The following is a 15,681-nucleotide window of genomic DNA, read 5'->3' as shown; positions in this document are numbered from 1 at the left end:
CACACAGGCTGAAACCATTTCACTAATTTTGTGACCTTTCAAACAAATCAGTTGTACCAGAGCTAATTTAGGGCTGCAGGAGCAAAGGAGTTGAATACTTATGCAACTGAGATTAATCTGTTTTTCTCTGCAAATCTTACTTATTTATATTCTATATGCATTTTTTAACTTTATCAATGTGGAGTAGTTTGTGTAGATTCTACATGTAAAGCCTAATTTGAAAGTGTCGTGAAGTACGCTCAGGTGCCAACAAAATGTGAAAACTTTGCAGGGGGGTGAATACTTCTGTAAACCACTGTGTGTGTGTGTGTGTGTGTGTGTGTGTGTGTGTGTGTGTGTGTATATTATATATATATATATATATATATATATATATATATATATATATATATATATATATATATATATATATATATATACACACACACACACACACACAATGTGGCACTGAATTTTCTATTTTTCTATATAAAATTGAGAGAGCAAATGTAGAGGAGGGGTTTCAACCAAAAAATATACCATACTATATTTATACCATACTATAATAGTCAACCGTACTTCTGGGCTCTACAGACCCATCAATCAACTAATCCCTCTCACTGCCAACTCCTGCTGCTTAATGTGGGTCAGCGATGTCTGTTTCTGCACACGTCTGGATAAATCAGCTTGTAACTGTTCTGATTTTTATTATTTTCTCAGCTTAATCCAGCAGTATAAAGGATTACAAAATGCCCTCACTTTGTCAGATTACACTATAGCTTTCACTTTGCATAACTGGTATCTGACTTGAAAGTCCTGGTCTAGTTTTCTAGGGAGGGTGAAGGGGACTGTGTGTGTCTTGTGAGAACTGAGATGCTGAAAAGGATACATGCTTCCGTGCAAGGCTCTAAAAGGCTAGTTAATAACTAGCAGATACTGTACCATTGCAGAATCATAATGATAAGTTCAGACACTGAATCCTCGACTCCCAAGTTGTTTGGTCTACTTTTTGTGCTGGTATCCACTTGCAGTCTGATTATTTGAACCATGCTTATATGAATCACTAGCTTTTCCATGTCTGCTGCCAAATACTTTACATACACTTAGTGTTCTGCTTTTCCAGTTTATTCCGAATTTTACCAAAAAATTACAGATTTATTTTTAGCTGGACGTTGGTTTTTACTGATCTACACCCAATTTTTGTCTGTTCAATATTCTCCTGGTACAATTTTCTAGGAAATACACAATATTTTGATTAAAACTGTGTTTTATTTTGACTCAGACATTGTAATGAGCAGCTCTACACTGTATCCTAGAGTACAGCAGACATTTAGACATCAGAAGATCAAATAAAGTTCAACCATGGTTCTCTGTCACTTCACAAACACATTGTCACCTGATTATGTTGGCCAGTCAATATCTGATTATTGTGGCAATTGCTGGGCGTAGTAACTACTAGCGTGATCAAAAACTAAACTGAAATACTTACACGAAAGTATAATATTTTTACTGGATGAGGAATGGAGAGAAAATGTAAATCAGTTTATGAATATTAAAAAAAACAAAGTATGCAAAAAGCAAAAATAGCAGAAGTGGGTCTGATGAGACAGAGGATGCATAGCGCTGCAAATACTGCTGCATTGAGGTACATGTTCACGCTGACAAAAAAAGAACATACTGAAAAATAAGCGACACATCAAACTAAAACATTAAAGTGAACTGAGAGACGAGCAATCCGTGTATGTAGCTTTTACACATGCTTTAATAAGAGAGCACAGAATGACTGTGTTATTGAGTTTGTCAGAGTGCTGTGCTTTGCTGGACAACCACTGTTTATTGCAGAGAGGTATGTATTGGTGACTTCGTGCGACAGTACTGTCTGTAGTAAAACACTGCCTAATGCCGACAATCTTAATCGTAAACATTTGACGGAAAATGGTGATGCATAAGTTGTGAATTTTCTTTTCTTTTTATGATTTCAAGATGAATAAACCTGGCTTGTTTTGTGCTGATGTCGTGTTCATACCTTCTGTAGATACTGTTTCCATCAGCACAGCGATTGCCCAAACGTTCACAAAGTACCAGCTAACTTGGGAAAATGTGGCTTCGACTTGCACAGGTTCTGCTTCATCATACATGCCAGAGACATTATTAATCAGAAACCAGCTAGCTACTAACTGCACTTTCCACATGTGAAGTGTTTTTTTCTGAGATTTTTTTCCCCCGATTTTAGCGATGTAACGATTTTATCCCTATTTTAATATATGTAAAATAAACTCCGAAAAATTCCCGGAATTTTTTTTTAAGATAAAAACCAAAAACTCGGAACACTACATATACTGTGACTATATTGCCTATGTGATGTATTAATGACACCAAATTGGTTGCACTGTTGAAGGCTGTGTCTTAGAAATTGCTTCTCAGATTTAACTTAAAATGCACTTCTGTTAAATAAATGTTTTGTACAGCTGTTCTAACTACACTACATTTCAAAAAAAAAAGTCACCTTGATCTTAATGGTTTAAAATGTTTATGGAAACACATACTGCAGAGTAAGGTTAGAGTACTATAAATATACAATTCTAGAAGGTTGCACATAGAATGAAGGTACTTTGTTGTGGCTCAGGGATTAATTGCTTTTGTTATCAAAATACATTTATTTTTTGTTTATTTGTCTTAAAGGAAACCATGTTTGCTGTGGTCTGACTAGAGTTCTACTGCCACTGTATATGAGTGAAGTCATACCTGATACACTTTATATGCTGTCTTCATGGGGAGCTACAACACTTGAACACACTCATTTTCATTCCTCAGCAGTGCTTTAAAAAACACTTTACCTGCCCTTTACAACAGGGATGTGAGCTGCTCTCCTTTAACCAGACAAGGGATTCTCTAGAGCAGTAGGGCAGCAGTCACTGTTTTGTGTAGCCTTGTAAGTCTGACTCACTCTTAGAAGCTCATGGGATTTAATTAGGGGGAAACTACTGTTAAACAAGAAGGCATTTCATGCAAATGAATAGAAAGATGGGCTGTACGTCAGCATCTCTGAGATCATCAGTGCTATGGAAACTCTGCAGCTCTTTGAAAACACATTCGTTTTTGAAAAAAGATAAGAAAGAAAACACCTATTGATTAAGCAAGTCTTCTGATGCAGTCAACAGATACAGAGTTTTGACTTATGGGTAGAGTAGGTTGTCTACTGCTAAGTGAAATTAGGCAATTACCATAAGTTCTAGTGTATCTCTACCTGGGGCCCATGTTAATGATCCAAGTGGCAGATATTAATCCTGTTGTTTTAAGTCTGTATTTATGCTGCTGATGTTTTAATAAAATGAGGTTCGCAAGCAAATTAAATTTATAATTGCTGACTTTATATTCTGTGTGCTTGGAATGTCACATGTATGATGTGTACATCAAATAAAAACTTTCCACAAGAATCATCCATGTTGAATTTGACAGTTCCTTCTACAGTATTAATAAAAATGGCCAAACCACTTTGCAAAAACTTTAAGTCCATTTCCTTTGGCAGTACCCCCAGTTTTGGTTCTGTTCTGTCTGTTTAAATGGTTGGATTTCTAAATTTAAAAAATCCTACTTCTGTTTAAAGGGTACATAAAGACCTTTTTTATTTTATTGTGTTAAATGTTCCCATGTGTTGCTACAACTGTTTACGTGAGGTGTGTGTTGTTGTTTTTTTTTTTTTTTGTTTTTTTTTTTTTGTTTTTTTTTTTTACATTTTGACCACTTTTTGAAACTTTTAAATTGCATTCACTGCCTCAAGATGGCTTCCCATGTACCTGCATGGACCTCTCAGAACTACATTTCCCATCATCCTCCTGCTCACTGGTAAATCCATCTCAGTTACATATGTGAGCAGGAGGATACACTGTATTTGGGGTACTTGAAAAAATATACACTGACTAGTTTAAGTGATGAAACTGCTTCAGTGATCAAAATGTTGGTTGCCGGTCTGTCTGAGTTCACCACTCCTGGACATGCACGTGTACCACCTGAATGTTGGCTAGAGATTGGTGTTCTAATGGCATACCTGTGATTTGTGGTTTAATGCAAAGAGATAAATAGGAGTGCGTGCCTGGGCGCAGTTGTGCGAGTGAGTGACAGAGACTGTCTGAGTGAGAGAGAGGTAGACTGGAATTTAGCACAGAGAGATAGTTTTTTGTTATTTGGTTTTGCTTTTGCATGGTTCTTAATTGTTTATTTGACCTGTGCTAATAAACTACTGAATTCAAGCACAAAGCTACTGCCTGTGTGGAGTCTGGTTTCATTTTACATGCGACATTACAAAATTTGGGGGGGGGGGGGGGGGGCAGCAAAAAAAAATAAAAGTCTTTGAAAGGGGATGCAGCAAAAATAAAAAAGTTTGCTTCCCCTTTATGTTGAAGTAATGTTGTCAGAAACTAATGTACCTGTTTAACGGGGAAAATTACACATTTATTTTCAGATTTCTGACTACATTTTTAAGTGATGAAACTGCTTCTGTGATCAAAATGAATGAAGTGGAATTAATGCAATCCACCCTCTTACATCATGCCCTGAGCCACAGGATGAGAATGACAATATAAAATCTAAAACAAAATAATACTTTTAAAAGATATAAATAAATTGTCTGCAGAAAATGTAATTGAAGAATTTCATGCAGAATTCTCAGAAAGATTTAATTGCTAGAAATAATAATCAAAATAACCAATAAGACTCATTATAGCTCTGCGTACTATATGAATGGAAAAGTAGAATACAGTACATTTATATGAAACTGGGCAGAGTCCTTCTCACCCAGCTCGTAAAATCAACAGTGAAGTGTGACTCACCAAATTTCTCCTGTCTGATCTGTTTTGTTTACTTTACTTACAGATTGCTAGATCAGTTGAGGAGGCTTGTGCTCAGTGGGAAATGATTCCTCATGAAGTCCCTGGATTGCTTTCTTACAGCAGGTGTGACTTCCAGTGCGTTAGACTGAGATCCGTGACGGTCAGACACTGAAACCAGTCAGTGAGTGGGTGGGAGGAACAGATCACGGAGCGAGCAAACGACGAACCATGAAGTCCAACCAGGAACGGAGCAATGAATGTCTGCCCCCGAAAAAGCGTGATTTCCCTGCCAGCAACCTGCCATCTGATGAGAAGCCGTTGGTGGCCCCAGCCAGCGAGAGCCAGCGTGGAGAGAACCTGGCATGGCTTGCCAGCGTGGCTAGCAGGCAGAACAACTCGGGTAGCAGGCGGCACAGCAGCACAGGGATCCCAGCCGAGGCACAAGACGTAGCCTTGTACAAACCACTTCCTACCACGGTGGACTATTCCTCTTCAGCCATAGTTCCTAGGACGGAGGCTACCATGGCAATGCTCCCTACTGTGTATCCTTCGACTCTCTCCCAGCCGGGGATGCCAATCTCTTCGTTGCAGAATTCCCAGCTCCCACATGCTTTACAATTCATTAGCTCGCCATACCCAGGGCCTTACACCAGCTACATCCCCTCGCAGCTCATCTCTCCGACCGCAACCTCAACCACCACACCCTCTTCCCAACGCTCCCAGCTCGAGGCCTATACTGCCGCTGTTATGTCACAAGCACAGGCCTCCAACACCCAGCACCACCAACACCAACAGCACCACATGGTCAGGACGCCTGGGTTGATTGCAGCTGGGACACCGCCACCTTTTGTACAGCCGCCCAACCAGTACGTCCAGTTTGCAGGCTCACCTTCGGGCATCGGCAGGGCTGTCTCCTCCCCTCCCACCCACATCCCGCTTCACCTCCACTCCCACCCAGCTGTCATCCCTCATGCCCTCGCCCTTAGTGGAAATTCGCAACTGGTGGTCCATTACACAGATGGACCCCTTTCTGCTGCTTCCCCTGCTAAGAAGCTCCAGGAAGACGGGCGGACACAAGAAGTTCTAAACGGCGAGATGGATAAGGGCAGACGCTACAGCCTGTCCCGTGAGGCCAGCCTCGGCAAGCCTAACAACGGGGGCAAGGGAGACCACCACCATCACCACCAACACCAGCAGCAACAGCAGCAACAACAACAACAACACCACCATTACGAGACCCGTCATATGGTGCTCTCTGCTGAATACAACACACAGGAAACCTCAGGCATACGGACGTCACTGATGCTGGTCCCCAGTAGCCATGCCTCTAGCAGCACAAATTTAGAGGCAATCAGGGAGCAGTCGCCTTCCTCGGTCACCCACATCGAGAAGACCGGGCTGGGGAAGCCCAATTCGAGATCCTCCTCATACACTCTTTCCTCCCCACATCTTGGCTCAGATGGCTTAAAGTCAACAGTTGCCACTCTTTCTCCTCACACCGTTATCCATACCACCCACAGCGCCACGGAGCAAATCTCTATGGGACTGTCTGCTGCATCCTACTATCCCAACGCTGCCCAACAGCCCATCATTGGCTACATTGCTGGTAGTGGCCAGCAACAGCAGCAGCAGGCCATCAGTTACCACACCAACGTGCCCCAGCACTTGGTCATCCCTGGTAGCCAATCTCTACTGATCCCAGTGGGTGGTGGCAGTGGGGAGGTAGAAGCCGGGCCAACTAGCGTGACCTCATCCCTGCAGTTTGCAGCAGTGCCTCACACCTTTGTCACCACTACAGTCCCCTTTGGGGCTGCAGAGACCCTAGTCAGCCAGCCATCGACCACCTACCACGCAGCCATGGTACAGGCACAGATCCACCTGCCCATGGTTCAGCCCATGGCCACTGCCACACCTCCAAGTGTGCTGACACCTCCTGCTACATCTTCCTCCCTGCCCCCTTACTTCATGAAGGGTTCCATCATCCAGCTGGCAAACGGGGAGCTGAGGAAGGTGGAGGACCTTAAAACAGAGGACTTCATCCAGAGTGCTGAGGTCAGCAGCGACCTGAAGATAGACTCCAGTACAGTGGAGCGGATCGAGGGTAGCCAGAACCCCAGCTTTGCCATCATCCAGTTTGCAGTAGGAGAGCACAGAGCTCAGGTAAGATTTACACCAGAGCATACACCAATATAATTAATTTCAGGCTTAAACTGGATATATAAAATTCACCTGATAAGTTTATTAAAAAATGTCATATCAGAACCTAGCTCATAAAAACAGTGTCGGATCCACCTTGATTTTTCTTGGAATCTCAAAAATGTATCCTGGCTGTACCTTCATGCCTGGATTTGGTTTAGTTTATGGAGGTGCAGCTGCCAGAATTCCTGAAAACCATTCAAATGTTACAGATCCTGGCCAAAATGATTTTGTTTGTATCCATTCCATTTTGTTCTATTACACTATGTAACACAATTTTTGTTCCTGGGTAGTAAGTGTTATTTCCTAATTGCTTATGCCTCAAAAGTATAGAAAATGGCTATTATTCGCCACAAACTTTGCTTTTGTGACCAGGACAGGTAAATTTCAAAATATCACTATTTCCAGTGAGAAAACGGGCAAATTTGTGTCTTTTCGTTCACATAAAGTCAGAAAAAAACAACATGTGAATCCAAATTAACATGTATTTATACTAAAGTAATACAAAAATGACTACAAAAGATTTAGAAGTGAGTAGTTTTTCGAGATTTACAATTATACTGTAAATTTACTGTATATTATACTGTATATACTGTAAAATTATACTGTAGATTATTTGTAAATTTAGTGTCTATATATATATATATATATATATATATATATATATATATATATATATATATATATATATATATATATATATATATATATATAAGAAAAACAGAAGCTTAACTAAGGTGCTCATGAAAATGTAGTGTCACAATAGGCTATAAAAACAGTGAACAGTATTATTCCATTTAAATGTAATCATGGTCTGTACTAATGGTTTCCCAGACTTGCATCTGGATTTGATCAAAAGTCAGTTTCTAGCAGCCTTGGGCTTATTTTTAAAACTTGAAACCTAGTGCCAAAAGGCATACATTACCTAACAAGACAAATTAAGGGGATTTATGTGTTGTTTGAAAATCTTCATCAGCTTCTTTTTTTTTCGCTGCTGGGAAATTGCTTCCAGCATTTAAAGTTTTGTGACTCACATTCTCCAAGAGCTGTCAGCCTAATCTTTCCCGATTCACAAAGGAAACCTATTGACCGTGGGAAAAGGTGGTTTTGGGAAATGTTTATGGAAAAAATAATAATGATATCATGATTAAGAATAGTTCACAACAACCAAGGAGAACAGAATTTCACTTTATCAGACAACACTAAGGTGAATACAAACGTATTTCAGGTCTGCATTCTGAATACACCAGATTAAGTCAAACATATCTGGTGGTATAAGGAGCAATTGTAGTGAGAGAAGTACTAATGGGACCAGGGGCTGCATCATAGTCAATGAACAGCAATTTGAACAGATGGTATGCAAGTACATTTTCAAAATAATAACCGGAAAAAGAACAGCAAAGTAATGTGACATGAAGGAATGCATGCAATGCTGCAGTGTTTTTCCAGGAAGCTGCAGATCAGACCACTGTAAATACAGTGCCACCTAAAATTATTCAGATAAACTCTCCTTACAGTACAGTAGGTTCAATGGTGGTGTATTAAAAAAAAAAAACAGTGAAGTTCCCTTTAAAGTACTGTACCTACAATGAAAAGGCTTTGAATATATTAGTTATTTATTTATTCTCTGTTCCCTTACCTTTTAACAACTATTCCAAGTTCTGTTGCTACAGATATAGATTTGTAGTCTTTTATTTTTCTTTAAATAAAAGTACCTTCATGTGTCATTATACTGTATTTTATACATTATAAAGCCTTAGTCTACATTGACAGACAATGTTCATAGGATGTGTTATGTACTAGAACAGAGATTTGCTTTCATCATGTAGAAAAATGGTAAAGTACGTGGATACTGTATTTACGTAATTTCTGATGGATTGATTTGGAACATTTCATATTTCAAAATGGGAACCTAGGACTACTGTTTTTAATAATTTGAAAAACCACCAGTAGATATAAGAACTGTTGCTGTCTGCTTGTGTATCCCTCATACAGATTGTTTCAGTTTGACATCTTATTTATTACAGCATAAAATAAAGTTTTAGACATTTGTTTATAAGCACATAACCAGAGCTTAAGTATATCACCTTGATGACAAAGCCAACTCACTTACACAGAACATAAACCATCCACACTATCCCCTCAGCATATTTTAGTAAACTATAGAGCAGGTGCAAGTTACAGTACATGGCGAAAATGGGGTTGCAGTTTCATAACCTTCACTACACAGATGGTCTGAGATATGCGGTGATAAGACGTTAAACATAAAATGAAATAAACGTACAGGGCTGGGAAGTGTTGTTTATCTGAACCACTCAACTCACCTCCTAACACCCATGACCACCCCATTATAGTTCAGTGCAATGTTAAACACCATTTGTATATAGTGCCTATAGTATGTATTCACCCCCTTTGGATGTTTTCAGTTTGTTGTGTTACGACGTGAAATCTTGATGCATTTAAATGGGATTTTTTTTTTCCTTTGATTTACACAGCCTACTTAACACGTTCAATGTTGGGGGGGGGGGGGGGGGGGCCTCGTGAAAAAGCAAATCAATTAAAAATAAAAACCTGAAGAGTCTTCATTAGATAAGTATTCACCCCCTTTGCTATGACACTCCTAAATAAGCTCAGGTGCAACCAATTGTCTTCAGAATTCACACAAGTTAAATGGAGTCCATCTGTGTGCAATAAAAGTGGTTCATATGATTTCAGATTAAATACGCCTATCTCTGTAAGGTCCCGCAGTTGGGTAATGCATTCAAAGCAAAGATACTACCATGAAGACCAAGGAGCTTTTAAAACAACTACAGGATAAAGTTGTGGAAAGGCACAGATCAGGGGAGGGGTATAAAAAGATGCCAAAGGCATTGAATATCCCTTGGAGCACAGTCAAGTCGATCATTAAGAAGTGGAAGGTATCCGGCACCACCCAGAATCTGCTTAGACCAGGCTGTTCTCCCAAACTCAGCAGACGGATAAGAAGGGTATTGGTCAGAGAAGCCACCAAGAGGCCAATGACAACTCTGAGATGGGAGAAACATCCATGTGTCAACGTTCCATGGCTGAGATGGGAGAAACTGTCCATGTGTCAACCATGTGTACACAAATCTGGCCTGTATGGAAGAGAGGCAAGAAGGAACCCATTTCTGGAAAAAGCCCATGTAGAATCCCGCTTGGAATTTGCAAAAAGGCATGAGGGAGACTCTGAAAAGATGTGGCAAAAGATTCCATAGTCCGATGAAACAAAAATTGAACTATTTGGCCTAAATGCAAAGCGTTATGTCTGGCGCAAACCCAACACAGCACGTCACCCAGGTAACACTATCCCTACTTGAAGCATGGTGGTGACAGCATCCTACTATGGGTATGCTTTTCATCGGCAGGGACTGGGAACCTTGTCAGGGTAGAGGGCAAAATGGATGGAGCTAAATACAGGCAAATCCTTGAGGAAAACCTGCTTCAGCCTGCCAAAGAGGACATTTACCTTTTTGTTCCTTAGCCACTCCAGTATAGCTTTGGCTGTGTGCTTTGGGTCGTTGTCATGCTGAAAGGTGAACTTCCGTCCCAGTTTCAGCATTCTTGCAGAGGGCAGCAGGTTTTCCTCAAGGACTTCTGTGTACTTTGCTCCATTCATTTTCTCTTCTATTTTGACAAGTGCCCCAGTCCCTGCCGATGAGAAACATCCCCATAACATGATGCTGCCACCACCATGCTTCACAGTAGGGATGGTGTTCTTTGGGTGATGCGCCAAACATAACACTTTGCATTTTGGACAAAAAGTTCCATTTTAGTTTTGTCAGACCACAAAACTTTTTGCCACATGGCTACAGAATCTCCTGAGTGTTTTTTTTTTTGCACACTTCAAACAGGATTCAAGATGGGCTTTTTTGAATAATGGCTTCCTTCTTGCCACCCTACCATACAGGCCAGATTTGTGGAGTACTTGGGATATTGTTGACACCTGCACACTTTGTCCAATCTTGGCCATAGAAGCCTGTAGCTCTTGCAAAGTTGCCATTGGCCTCTTGGTAGCTTCTCTGATCAGTCTCCTGGCTTGGTCATCTGGTTTGGAGGGATAGAGTCTTGGTGGTGCCATACACCTTCCACTTCTTAGTAATCGTCTTGACCGTGTTCTAAGGGATATTCAAGGCCTTTGATATTGTTTTATACCCATCCCCTGATCTGTGCCTTTCAACAATTTTGTCCTGGAATTCTTTTGAAAGCGCCTTGGTGCTCATGGCTGAGTCTTTGCTTTGAAATGCACTACCCAGCAGAGGGAACTTACAGGAACTGCTGAATTTATCCTGAAATCATGTGACTCACAACAATTTAACACCGGTGGAGGCCACTTAACCTGGTATGTGATTTTGAAGGCAATTGGTTACACCTGAGCTAATTTAGGATTGCTATTACAAGGGGGGTGGACACTTATCCAACCAAGCTATTTCAGTTTTTATTTTTAATTAATTTTCTACAAATTTCTAGAATATCTTTTTCACTTGGAAGTTGTGGGGTAGGATGTGTAGATAAATGAAAAAATATATATTTTAATGCATTTTAATTCCAGGCTATAAGGCAACAAAAGGTGTAAATTTTGAAAGGGGGTGTAAACTTTCTATAGGCACTGTACCTATATGTTGACAACTGATCATCATCCACACTGGGCATTCTTTTTAGCACATTCTTGAACGACTGTTACAGGTTATTCTACACACTGTGAATGTTAAGGCATTGTTTCTGAACAATCCGATTTGGCGAACCATTCCACCTTAATTTACTGGAACATGTTTCTCTTGTTCGGCCAAACAGACTGGTCAACTCAATGAGCAGTTCCAAAAATATGTTCTTCATTGAACAAACAAAACAAGTTATTTGAATATATTTATTTTATTTATGTGGAAATTTATTTGAAGTGTTATTGAAAAAAAAAATGGTTGAGTGCTCCTTTCAGATAGTGCAGCACTGAAGTACAGGTCAACTTCGAGACATCGCATGAAGGAACGAAGTCAACGTTGAAAACATGTCAGTCATAGGAAAAACAGTGATTGGTACTCAAAGACGAGTCAGTGCATTTGGATTCTGGGAGTTTTAGTTATTTTCCTCAAGCAAGGACTCCAGCTCCCAGAGGCAACACTCGTGTGTTGGATGCATTCCTTCAACAGGAAGTGCAGCATGGAAAATAGTGCTGTTAGTATTACTGTTTATAAATGCTATGAAAAAAGTACAGTAAAAATTAAATGCATATTTAACATAATTTTTGCCTCTTTCATATGCTGTAGGAAATGTGAAGATGTGGCTCAAGATAAGCTTTACTAGAATTATTTTGTTATTTCTATTTACTTTAAGTCAGCAATTTATTTTTTAGCAGTACTGATATTGGTTGAGAATTTGTGTTCATAAAATTATAATCAGGCCTTTTTTTTTGTTCCCATCAGGTCAGTGTTGAGGTTTTGGTTGAGTACCCCTTTTTTGTTTTTGGGCAAGGCTGGTCTTCATGCTGCCCAGAGCAAACTACTCAACTGTTCAACCTGCCCTGCATCAAGTTATCAGTGGGAGATGTCTGCATCTCCCTAACCCTCAAGAACCTGAAAAATGGCTCTCTGAAGAAGGGCCAACCTGTGGATCCGACCAGCAGCCTCTTCCTGAAACCACCAAAGAACGACAGCCTATACGGGAGCAGAGTCAGGTACGTGGAGCACGAGAACGGAGTCAGGCAGAGAGGAGGTGGTGGCACTGTCGGCACAATCGGCACACAGACCATCTCTGAAAATGGAGAACTGAAGTTTCTTGAAAAGACAGGAGAGCTGGCTGATTGCAGACCGCTGGTTATCAAAACAGAAGCCAGCAGCAAGCCCACAGCCAGAAAGAGAAGGTGGTCAGCGCCAGAGAGCCGCAAAGTGGAGAAATGGGAAGAGGAGCCTCCTTTGACTCTTCCCAGGCTCTCTTTTATTCCTCAGGAGGTTAAGATTTCCATCGAAGGCCAATCTAATTTAGGCAAGTGAAGGCTCACAGGGACATTTTATGACGACGATGACAGCGAAAATTATCCCTCATTCATGTTTTTTTTTTTTTTTCCATCGAGATTACTGTACTGTAGGCTACATAACCGAGTATTTACATGTTATCATCTTATGTTAGGTTTATGTTATAATCTTGTAATAGCTGCATCTGATATTACGCAGGCAATTGGTGCATATTTTTGTTTCGCAAATCTTAGGCAGTAATTCAAGGATGTTGGCGCACCACTTGACTCCACAGGGAATGTGATTGGCAGGTCTGCAGCTCATTTAAAGCAATATTTATAAAAAATAAATTATGTACTCACCCTCCCTTATCCTTAGGCCTTGGTGTTGGAGCAAAATAGATAAACAGGGCTAGCAGATGGCTGGAATTCTGCAGTTACCACTTTATAGTTTGTTAAACATAACTTGAACAAGGAGATATGCAGAGCCTGTTCAACCAAACTTACTAACATACAGTATGTGAGGCTGAACTGTCAGTTTTGTTAACATTTTAAACATTACACTCTTGCTTAACAAGTTATTTTTCTTGTTCCAGCTTCTGATAAAGGAATATGAAATATGTTATTTGCTGTTATCTGTTTGAACACACCCCAAGCTCAGGTGTACTGCTGCACTAACATGTGTGGGCTAAGTTATGTTTAACAGTCTATACTTGGTATTTGGCAGAAAAAAAGACAAGGTAAAACAAAGTAAAAGATGGGCTGGTAGACTTACTTAGGAACTGTTAAAAAGACTATCTCTAGACTATGATAAGGTAGCTGTGCACCTAAGCTATGGAATTAACTGCTTAGAAGCAAATACAATCAATTAACTGTTTGCAATCAAGGTTAAAGATTAATTTAGTTGAGAAGGCCTTATCTTTGCAGTAGTTTAAAGTCTGGTTTGTAAAGCCCCTGGGGATGGCTGTACGTGAAAGGCGCTATAGAAGAATGAACTGTGAAGTGGGCCTTGGTTCAGATCCATGGAGTGGCTGGACGGAGTTACTTCCTTACCCACTTTCTCATTCACAAGGCAATGATGCCTCTGGTAGGGTAGGCATGATGTCAGTCATCCCCTGGAATTTGAACTTGCATCTCCCACGTTTCTTTGTGTGTTTATTTTGAGATCACAGACCATGTATTTCCTGAGAGGGGTGTGTTATTTTATATACAATGCACTAAAAGGAAAACAAATACATTTATTATGGGAAATTTTATTTAGTTTCATGTTTACAAGTGGACAGTGCAGGAAAGGAACACAGACAGTGTGGATGTGGTCTTAGTGTCTGTGTATGCGAGTCAGAGACACTAAGTGCTTGTTGTGCAGCAGAGGCCTTACATGAAAAGAATCCAGACTGGCCAAGGGAAAGCCTTTCATCAACACTCTATATCTTCTTCATTACCACAATTGTTTCCTTGTAAACCTGAAACATGTCTAGAAATTGTATTTTTTTTTTCTTTCTACAGCGCATTGTTTATTACCTCCCTGTATATAGGAGACCCCGTTTAAACATTCACAGAGGTAGCAGTATCTTTACTTGCTGATAACAAGCTTTTTGTTGGATCTGCAAACTGGAGGGACCCAAAAGGTGCCAATACACGTCTCACAAACAATACAAGTGCGTGTGTATGTGTGTGTCCTTAGCAGTTGTTTCTTCCCAAAGCAGGTTTCCAAAAACCAGGTCCAGAAAAGATACAGATGGTCCACTCAAATGAAAATTGCACAGTTATAGATAAAAAAAATGAACTGCCTGGGTTTTCTTTCTTCTTTCTGAGTCTGCAGCACTAGCCTGTCACGTCAATCAGGTATGCAAGCAATGTCATTCGTCTCTTAGGAAATGGAGAACGCTTTCACCAGTTGCTATGGATAAGGTGGAGAACGCTTTGTATCGTTAACTCTAGTACTGGTTATTTTTGTTGTTTTTTTTTTAAAAAGAAAACAGAAAAAAACCACAATCATCACTATGGATAACTGGTGCCACTTTTAACCTCTTTTCCGTTTAACAGAAGATCATGTGACACACAAGAAAAGGGTTAGGGGTGAAGAGAATGTCTTTAAGTACTTAAAATATCTGTCACGCCTACTTGCTTAGAATTGTTGTTTTAATGTAATTTTGGTCTGAGTATTCTGTATGTCATTTATCAGTTTATCTAGAAGAATAAGAAGAAAAAAACACCTTCAGTAACACTGTTACCTACAGAAAGACAGAAAGTAAAGGGTGATATGTGGGGTAAAAGGGATGAATGTGAACACTGAACTAGTATGTGACAGCAAAAAAAAAGTCTGTGGGACTGCTTTAGAAGAGGCACTTTCAGGGGCTCTAATCAACATAGCATGAGGGTCAAGGAAGGTTTGGAATATATATATATATATATATATATATATATATATATATATATATATATATATATATATATTACACACACATACATATACAGTAGTTATATGTATGTGAGTTAATGCATTACTTGTCCAGTGTTTTGTAAAAGTTGGACTTTTAAAGAATCTTGCAATTTGCACATCTGGAGAGTTAGTAAGTTTTGTTTTCAGCTGTAAATATGAGGAAGCTGAAAAGACATGTAGCAGTTACTTACAAGTCTGTCTGAAACTGTAGGTCCTTTCTTAAGGGACCACTCTCCTCTTTTTCTACCACTTAGTTGCATTCAATCTTT

General features: G+C 39.9%; 1 protein-coding gene across 3 annotated transcripts in view; it reads left to right on the top strand.

Moving 5' to 3' along the window:
• LOC121313343 (ataxin-1-like) overlaps positions 1 to 15,359 on the top strand; it is a 139,579-nt gene extending 124,220 nt beyond the window's left edge. For all 3 annotated transcript variants that reach the window (XM_041245755.1, XM_041245757.1, XM_041245758.1), the window contains 2 exons: positions 4,852 to 6,968; positions 12,443 to 15,359. In XM_041245755.1, coding sequence (XP_041101689.1) covers positions 5,037 to 6,968; positions 12,443 to 13,009 — 2,499 coding nt within the window. In that variant the 5' untranslated portion in view covers positions 4,852 to 5,036 and the 3' untranslated portion in view covers positions 13,010 to 15,359. The remainder of the gene's footprint in view (positions 1 to 4,851; positions 6,969 to 12,442) is intronic.
• Positions 15,360 to 15,681: the final 322 nt, after the last annotated feature.

This window comes from Polyodon spathula, chromosome 3 (assembly GCF_017654505.1).
Source record: "Polyodon spathula isolate WHYD16114869_AA chromosome 3, ASM1765450v1, whole genome shotgun sequence".
In the NCBI taxonomy this organism is placed as follows: domain Eukaryota; kingdom Metazoa; phylum Chordata; class Actinopteri; order Acipenseriformes; family Polyodontidae; genus Polyodon; species Polyodon spathula.
This window is presented reverse-complemented; position numbering and strand designations above follow the sequence as displayed.